General features: G+C 55.1%; 1 protein-coding gene and 1 long non-coding RNA gene across 3 annotated transcripts; one reads left to right on the top strand and one right to left on the bottom strand.

The window, feature by feature from the left end:
• Positions 1–491: 491 nt before the first annotated feature.
• MYORG (myogenesis regulating glycosidase) lies at positions 492–8,804 on the bottom strand. Of its 2 annotated transcripts, none has more exons than XM_028834266.2 (2): positions 8,681–8,804; positions 492–4,613 (listed from the first exon to the last, which is right to left on the bottom strand). In XM_028834266.2, exon 2 carries the CDS (start codon positions 4,548–4,550, stop codon positions 2,406–2,408), a length of 2,145 nt encoding a protein of 714 aa, XP_028690099.1. In that variant the 5' UTR covers positions 4,551–4,613; positions 8,681–8,804; the 3' UTR covers positions 492–2,405.
• LOC144334657 (uncharacterized) lies at positions 4,238–6,356 on the top strand. The gene is made up of 3 exons (XR_013404768.1): positions 4,238–4,746; positions 4,881–5,014; positions 5,090–6,356. It is a non-coding gene; the product is annotated as an uncharacterized LOC144334657 (long non-coding RNA).
• Positions 8,805–9,352: the final 548 nt, after the last annotated feature.

The following is a 9,352-nucleotide window of genomic DNA, read 5'->3' as shown; positions in this document are numbered from 1 at the left end:
TTTATGCTCTGTTTCCCTTTTAAAACTGAATGCTTTTAACAGCACCCAAGTCACTTCATGAATACTTTGCTGCTTAGAAACTTCTTCTGCCAGATACCCTAAATCATCTCCCTCAAGTTCAAAGTTCCACAAATCTCTAGGGCAGGGGCAAAATGCAGCCAGTCTTTTTGCTAAAACATAGCAAGAGTCACCTTTACTCCAGTACCAAACAAGTTCCTCATCTCTATCTGAGACCACCTCAGCCTGGATTTCATGTCCATATCATTATCAGAATTTTGGTCAAAGCCATTTAACAAGTCTCTAGGAAGTTCCAAACTTTCCCACGTTTTCCTCTGATCCCTCCAAAGTGTTCCAACCTCTGCCTGTTACCCAGTTCCAAAGTTGCTTCCACATTTTCGGGTATTTACAGCAGCACCCCACTCTACTGGTATCAATTTATAGTATTAGTTCATTTTCACAGTGCTGATAAAGACATAACCAAGACTGGGTAATTATAAAGAAAAAGAGGTTTACTGAACTAAAAGTTCCACATGGCTGGGGAGGCCTCACAATCATGACAGAAAGGCACGTCTTACATGGCGGCAGACAAGAGAGAATGAGAGCCAAGCGAAAGGGGAAACCCCTTAAAAATAATCAGATCTCATGAGACCTATTCGCTACTACCAGAACAGTATGGTGGAAACTGCTCCCATATTTCAATTACCTCCCACTGGGTCCTTCCCACAACACATGGCAATTATGGGAGCTACAATTCAAGATGAGTTTTAGGTGGGGACACAGCCAAAGCATATCAGGTGGGGAAAGGGCTGCATTCTCTAGGGGGTAGGGGACTGGTTTTGCTACTAGAGCTGTTGATAGAAGCTAAAGTTCACCCTGTTTCCCACTTACCCTCTCTGGCATGCCACTTTTCTCCAGACTCAGCTGCAAAGTCAGAAAAAACTCACTCTGACTGAGGTTGCTCTTCTTAGAAAGAGAAATGGCTAGCATGGTGGCTTATGCCTGTAATCCCAACAATTCAGGAGGCCAAGGTAGGTGGATCACGAGGTCAGGAGTTTGAGACTAGCCTGGCCAACATGGTGAAACCCCGTTTCTATTAAAAAATACAAAAAGCCAGGCATAGTGATGCATGTCTGTAATCTCAGCTACTCAGGAGGCTGAGGCAGGAGAATCGCTTGAACTTAGGATGGGTTGGTTGCAGTCAGCTGAGATTGCGCCACTGCACTCCAACCTGGGTGATAGAGCAAGACTCCATCTTGGGGAAAAAAAAGAGAGAGAGAAAATGGCTGAGATGAAAGACCTTCCCGTCTGTTTATTGGTAGTTGTCAGCGTGTGCATGTAGCCTGTGTTCAGAAGCACAGACCATCAGAATAAGAACATCACTCCCTTCTAGACCACACCCCAGGCACATGTGCAGGGAGTGAGGCAGCTGAGGAATCTTAAAAGGGCTATTTAATTTCCTACTAGAGTCCCAGGGAAACCACCTGGGAGGAGGCTGGCTCAGCAATCAGAGCCTCAAATTTGCTCCATGCCCCCCCTCCAGTTTATCCAGCCTCAGAAAGGTTGTGTTCATTTCATAGATCAGGGACCCATGATTTGTGTGTGTCTCTCTCTCCCCCCCCCTCCCCCACAAACACACACACACGCACACACACACTTGAGTTAAGGCACAAAGTCTGGCCTGCATAGCCCTGCAAGTCCGTTTCCATCAGGCACATCTGGCCCGGGGCTGAGGCCATGTATGTACACAAATGGGTGAGTGCAGTGTTAGAAGTCTCTTCACAAATAAGGAACATGATGATGGCTCTGTGCTAAGCCCAGTCCTCCTGTTCCCTGGGAGGGGATCTCTTGCCTCCTAGTCAGTTAGCCAAACACCTTCTCCCCAGATGGACTGGGACCAAATCAGCCACAGTTCAGGTGAGTGCTGGGGACTCAGGGCCTGACTTCTAACACTAAGAAAGCACACTTTCTAAGTGTGGTGGGGGCTATTTGGGGACCTTAAATAAGATCAAGTCCCCACCTCAGATGGAAAAAGATGGCCACCAAAGCCAGGATGGAGAGGTTTCTCTTTGTGCTTTGAAACCTCAACCATGTATAACAGGAACAGAGCTGACCTTTTTCCTCTAAGCTCTCTGGCTTCCACCCCAGGGAAGAGGTTTCTGCAGACTGGTGTGAGTGTGGGGGTGGAAAGGGCACAGTCAGGATTGTGCGTTGGAGCAGGAGATTGCTTCAGTGCCCCCTCCCCAGACCCCACCCTTAGCAGCTGCTTCCAGCACATTTAGGTCAGCAACCACTTAATGGGTGGCATAGAGGTGGAGGTTCCTGGGAGCACATGGTGCGGGTGTGACGGAGGGTTCGAGGTCTGCATGAAGGCTGGGAGCTGTGCGGTTACTGGGCCCTGGGCTGGGTCAGGACGCCCAGGTAAAGTAGGCGATCTCATCCAGGTCGACCGGGTAATCCGTGAGCAGCACCGGCGTCTTGTCGAAAAGCTCACCCTTGTAGCTGCGCCACTTGCCGGCGGGCAAATAGACGTCACGCTCCTGCTTGCCCGGCTCCAGCACCGGGGCCACAAGCAGCGTGTCCCCAATAAGGAACTGAGAGTCTATGCGGTGAGCTGTCTCGTCGCCGGGCGCAATCCACCAAAGGGGGCGCACAATGGGGTCACCCGTGTCGGTGACCTCGCCTGCCAGCTCAAGCAACAGCGGCGCCACAAGCGAGGCCCGCAGGGCGGCGAACTTCTGCGCGATGGCCACCACTTCCGCGTCGTAGCGCCAGGGCGGGATAGAGAACTGCATGGCTGGCATAAAAGCGGCCACTTCCAGCCAGCGAATGTAGAGCTCGCGCTCGGGCACATCGCCACCGGCTGTACGCTGGGGCACAGCGTTGCCGCCCACCATATCGGGTAGGATGAATGGGTAGCCCAGCATGCTGACCGTGAGCACCGCAGGAATGAGTGAGCGCAGCCCCAGGTCGTAGCCCCACACAGAGTCACGATCAACCAGGCGAAAGAAGCAGGAGATGTTCTGTGACTGGTAGCCCACGCGCACCTCTGCCAGCGAGAAGAAGGGTAGCGCCATCTCAGTGTAGCGCCGGCTCCAGACGCTGGGGTCCGGCAGCGGCCGGTAGGTGCTGAAGTCCCGCGGCAGGTAGCTGACCTCACCCGCGTCGAACTTGAAGGAAGCCACGGAGTAGCGAGAGCGCAGCCTCCGCAGGTGTCCCTGGAACCAGTCGCGGGCTTTTGGGTGCGTGAAGTCGAGCACCGCGCCGATGCCGTTCCACCAGCGCACCAGCGCGGGTAACCGGCCCGTGGGTTCGCGCACGAACAGCTCGCGCTCCACGCCCTCGCCGAAGCGCGACGAGTTGTAGTTGACAAACGGATGCACCCAGAGCGTGACACGGAAGCCGGCGTCGCGCAGGCGGCGGAACATGTCACTGGCGTTGGGGAATTTGACCTCGTCAAAGTCGAAGTCGCCATAAGCAGGTGTGTACATGTCGTCGATTTCCAGGTGGCTGCTGTTGAAGTGGTGCTGGCGGATCTGTTGGGCAAAACGCAGCACCTTGTCCTGGTCCACGGCGCGCCCGTACAGCACCCACGTGGACCAAATGGGGTCTCGGAAGGCCTCGGGTGCTGGCACCCTCGACGGCTTGTTGAAGTAGCGGCGCACCATGTACTTGTGGATGGAGGTGACGTCCGAGCCCACGCACACTCGGTAGCTCAGCTCTGGCGCTGCAGCACTGCCGGCGTGTGGCTTGTAGGGCGTGTTGTGGTAGCGCGCCTGAAGCCGCAGCGAGCGCTCGGTGCCGTTCCAGCCCAGGTGGAAGGGCACCGAGTCGTTGACTTTGATGGCGGCCGCACGCGAAGATAGCCAGTAGCGCTCGAGGATGCCCCCAAACGCGGCATCGGAGGAGTAGACATCGCTTGTGACGAACGGCTGGGGCTCCTGTTGGCCTTCCAGGCGGATGGGCCAGTGTTGCGTCCTCATCTCAGCGCCACCATACCAGTGGGCCGCGGCGTCGCCCAAGAACATGGCGTGCTCCACTGCCCGGCCCGGCGCCGCCTCCTCCCAGCGCACGCGGTAGCACATCACTGTGTCCTTGGGCCGCACGGTCTGGATGAAGAAGTGCAGCGGCCGCCCATCGGCCGTGAGCGAGCAGCCCAGCAGGGCGCCATCGCGACTGCAGGAGTCGAGGTCCAGCGCGCCGGAGCGGAAGGCCAGGCGGAAGACCTGCTCTCCCTTCTGGTTGCGGATGGAGAAGCCGCCAGCGTTGAGGTCCAGCAGCTCCGCACGAAGTCGCTCCGCCTTGCGTAGGGAGACGCTGTAGTAGCACCAGGCCACCACCGCGGCCAGCACAAGCAGCAGCCCCAGAACCGCAGAGCCCAGCAGCGGTTTCAGTTCTTTGGAAGGCTTGGGCTTGGCAGGCGAGAAGTTGTCGGGCAGGAAGGTGTACATAGCTGCGGCTGCGATGGCCTCGGGGTTCTGACGGTCTGTGTAGCAGCCAGACCGGCGGCGGCGGGGATAGGCCTGGCTCTTCTCCTGAGGATTCTGGAGCATTAGTGGGCTGCTAAGAAAGGAGTGGGCCGTGGGGCTATCTGACCGAGCTCATCTCAACCTGCTCTGGAAGGAGGAGAGAGAGATAGAACTGAGCTTTCTCATCCCATGATATTTCCATTTGCTGCTGCAAGCTACGAGGAGGTGTATACTTTGGGAAGGTGAATACTGGAACCTGAGGGCTTGACGAGTTTCAAAGGTGAGACCCTTACTGGGACAATCTGTGTCTAACCCACCCTTTCTCATGGGTCCTAATGCTTGCCCAAATTAGGAGTCTGTGACTGGGGGGTGGTGCATGCGACTGGGAGATGGCACACATCCTTATTTTCCCAGTGGAGAAAAGAACCCTGAGAGGGTCAGGAAGCTTTCCAGGATCACGGGATAAGCCAGGCCTCCCCGGATCACACATGGGGCCGTTCGGGCTGAAGAGATGGGGAAGGAGCTAGAGAAGTCCTGCTCTCCTAGAGGTGTGGATGGCTGGGGTGGGAGAGGGTGCATTGTCCAGCCACCTCCTTGAGACTTTTTTTTTTTTTTTTTTTGAGATGGAGCCTCCCTCTATCACCCAGACGGCAGCGCAGTGGTGTGATCTCAGCTCACTGTAACCTCTGCCTCTTGGGTTCAAGTGATTCTCCTGCCTCAGCCTCCCGAGTAGCTGGGATTAAAGGCGCACACCACCATACCCAGCTAATTTTTGTATTTTTGTTAGAGATGGGGTTTCCCCATGGTGGTCAGGCTGGCCTCGAACTCATGACCTCAGGTGATCCACTTGCCTCCATAATTGCTGGGATTACAGGTGTTAGCCACCTCGCCTGGTTCCCCTGGAGACTTAACAGGATGGTAGGCTAGCTTCCCTGTCCCCAGAGCGGGGAGAGGAGGAAGGAAGGGAGAACAGCTCAGGAATGTGTTTTTATCCTGAGTCAAAAGCCTGATGAAATCTGGAGATTAAAGAAGACACCCAAAGCCAGACTTAGTCCCAGGGCCTGGTTTGGAGGGAGGTAGAGTTGGGTTCAGACATTAGGGCCTGGGGCAGGAGCCTGGCATGGGGGCCAGTTGTTTCTCACATCTGCTTCTCTTTGCCCTCAAACTCACCCTGCTGTCAGCCATCCATCACCAAATCCATTTCCCTGCCTGCCTTCCTGCTCTGCTCCTGGCACCACATCTGTGGGCCAGCTACTTCCTAGCTCTGTTTCACCCACTGTCCTGTTTCTGTCATAGTTTGGGCGCTGTCACTTTTCCCCTGTATTACTGAACGCTTCCCCCAACAGGCCTCTCTGCCTCTTTCTCACCAGTGCCTTCTGATCACAGCAACCATAGTGATCTTTCTACAGCACTTGTCAAACTATGTCTATCCCTAGCTTCAAGAGCTGCTCATTACTTCCATGATGAAATTTAAAAGTGCTTTGCATTGGAGGCATGATGTGTTCTCAGCTACTGTTCTGATTCCATTTCCAGCCAGTCCTATCTTGTGATTACCAAGCTCATTCCTTCCCCAGCCTAAATCCTTTAGGCCACCTGCTTCAGGAGATTTCACCCACCTAGCTTCGGCCAATGCACCTCCTCCACCTACCTGCTTTCCAGGGATCGGACACCCACCACTACCACTAACACACATAAACTCTGACATACTATATGCTAAACATCCAGATATGAGGCCATGCATGGTCCTCGTGCCTGTAATCCTAGCACTTTGGGAGGCCAAGGAGGGTGGATCGCTTGAGCTCAGGAGTTTGAGACCAGCCTGAGCAACATGGTGAAACCCTGTCTCTACCAAAAATAAAAAAAATAAAAATAGCCGGGCATGGTGTTGCGCACCTGTAGTTCCAGCTACTTGGGGGGCTGAGGTGGGAGGATCACTTGAGCCCAGGAGGTCGAGGCTGCAGTAAGCCGAGATTGTGCCACTGCACTCCAGCCTGGGTGACAAAACAAAACAAAACAAAACAAAAAACAAACAACAACAACAACAACAAAAACAGATATGACTGCAGGGAAACACAGGCTCAGGGGAAGAATTGTGTCCTACTCTGCCACTCAAGGCCACTGACCGTTCCTGTCTCAGGCTTCAGAGCAGAGTCCAACAAAGAAATAGCACCACCCAGGTGCACATACTTGCATACACACAGCCAGACAGTTGGTTGCCCAACTGCTCCAGCTCAGAGGAAGAGAAAGAGACTGGCAAATAATAATTAGCCTCCTCCCAGATGCCAGTGTCTGTCTCTAAGTCCCCAGGGACTTCCAAGGGGATGCCGGAACTACTCAGGTTTTTCACATCCCCCATGCAAGAATGTAAGGTGTAGAGCAGAATTTGATCCTACATGTCAATACACAGCTCCTCCCATAGGCACTCCCCACATGGTGCTAGCTCAGGGCCTCATTCTCAGTGCCCTCTGCCCCCAGCTGCCTAAGCTTGTCTGGAACAGACTCTTATTCCCTTTCTCTCAGTCTACAACGACTTAGCTTTCCTCCCCATTCCTGTATAGATACAGCTTAGAAAACCCCTCCTGGAAAATGCAGCCAGTGGCCTTTAGCTGATGCCCTCAAGCTGAGCAGAACCCAAAGAAGGCCTTAGGTGGTTCAGATCATACCTGTGAGTTTATATTCATTCATTCAAGATAACCAAAGCCCCATTCTGGGCACCAAGGAAATAAGGAGAGAGGGGGTCAGTATCTGAAGAGGAGAGAGACTTCCTCATCCTCAAAACTTTCATATGAAGTCAGCCTATCTCATGAGGCCTGGAGGCAGGAAGAGGCCACCAAGGTGGATTCAAAAGCCTTTCCAATAGTTAGGTTTTGAGAATCTTAATTTTCTGGAATCTGACGTTCTTTGATGAAAGACAGAAGCCCACAGGCCTGGGCACCCACCCACCCCAGGCACCATGATAGTGTCCCAAATGCCACCACAGCATCCAGTTCTATCAACAATGTGGAACAGCAGACATAGTACAGTGACCATTTTACAGATGAGGAAACGTGGCCCAAACAGAAAAAGGAACTTGTCTGAAGTTAGCCAGGTAGCAAGGCTGCCTGGATCTAAAATCCCAGCTCAGCTCCCCACAGTGTTAAGTTTTAGGAGATGGGAGATAATGATCTGACCTGGCTGCCTGAATGCAGTAGCAGAAAGGAGCCCTGGGGCTGAGCTGGTGGGACCGGCTTCCATCAGATGGGCATGGTGAGGCCTGTCTTTCCAAGGGCTGGTGCTGCTGCTTGCTCCATGCCGACCACGAGAGCCTCTTAGGGGCAGCAGAGAGGGCAATTTTAATGGCATCTGGTACCGGGACTTTGGGGGAGGAAGTCTGTGGTTCTGGTGTTAACAGTGGTGCCAGAGACCTCTAATCTGCTGCCTCCGCCATCTAGTCAACCCAAGGCTAGTGCTAGCAGGTGGAGTCTGCAGGGTGGGCCTCCCTGGGCTCTGCCCGCTGAGTCTTTCCCCACTGGACCCTCAACCTCAGTCTTGGCTGCCACGGCTAGTCTGGTCTAAGGGGGAGGGCCACGCCCGGCTCAGCTGAGGGGAATCCATTCCAAGTAGAATCGTTAGTTGAACTCAGTTCCCAGAGGGGGGATGGAAATATCAAAGGCAACTCGATCCGGCCCATCTCCCTCTCCTGCCCGGCGACGGGATCCGCGGGGATCGAGTGACTGCTTACACAGCCTGGAATACTGCACAGCCACCCGAGCAGCCCGCCCGAAGGCTATACTGTCCGAGGGGCCGACCGAGGTCAAGGGACCTGTCGCCTGGCGGGAATGCGGCCGTGAAATGGGCCCAGGTGTTCAGGCTCGCTCCACCCATTCATCGGTGGGAGCGAAAGTTCAGGAATCGTGCTCCTTCAGCAGCCCCCCGCCTCCCACAGCCCTCCCGCTGGGCTCACCCATTGCAGTTACAGCCCGGCAGAACCGGGGGTGAAGGAGCTTCCCGCCGATCCCCTGCGCTTGAACCAGAGTGAAGCTGCCACCGCGCCGCGCGGGGCTCTGCCTGGCAGGGTACAGCTGAGCCCCTCCTCGGGCCCCGCCCTGGGGCTCCTCGGCCACGCCCCAGTCATCCAGTCTCGCCTCGGGCCTCAGAGTCCAGCCCTGCCCTTGACGTTCGACCCCTCCTCCCAGGTTATCAGGCGGACCTGAGGCCCCGCCCCTCAGCCCCACCTTCCTGCCACTGCTCTGTGCTCTGCCCCTGGCATTTCGGGCTTGCTCAGTCCTGCGTCCCGAGTCTCCGACTCCCGCCGGCGGGCCCGCCCCTGCTGGGCCACTGCTTAACCGCAAGCGGGCTGGGCTCGACCCCAGGCCTGCTGGGACATGTAGTTCTGCAGAAAGGAGCAGCTGCGGAAGGTTGGGGTTCTTGCACCTCTAGGCTAGGTTTGAAATGAGAATGAGAGGGAGAGAGCTGCAGGGTAAAGGAGCAGGGCTCGCCATTGGAATTCCTTTTTTCCTGATTTGGGCAGGTGGAGGCCATATCGGTATAACGCTCTCACAAGCCCTCAGTTTTCCATGTGGAAAAGTGGTGGCGGAATTCCGCGATTATCTTAGCGCCCAATGCAGGGTGCTTCCAATCAAGGGCCCCACGGAGGGAGCTGTAGTTCCAACCTGCCGGGAGCCCAAGCTGTCGGTTCCCACCGGACCAAACCAGCGGTGTCCGAGGTCAGGGACTGAGAAGACCGGTTTCTGCTCGGCATTTTGCAATGTCACTCGCCTCCCCAACCGCCACCCCTAGACTAGTTATTTATAGGGTCCAGCCCCTCCTCCTAAGTTACAGCCTCTAGTTAGAAACGCCCAAGCTGCGGAAAAGTGGGCGTGCCCCGCCATGCCCTTCTCCCCGGG

Source organism: Macaca mulatta, chromosome 15 (genome assembly GCF_049350105.2).
Source record: "Macaca mulatta isolate MMU2019108-1 chromosome 15, T2T-MMU8v2.0, whole genome shotgun sequence".
Lineage (NCBI taxonomy): Eukaryota > Metazoa > Chordata > Mammalia > Primates > Cercopithecidae > Macaca > Macaca mulatta.
This window is presented reverse-complemented; position numbering and strand designations above follow the sequence as displayed.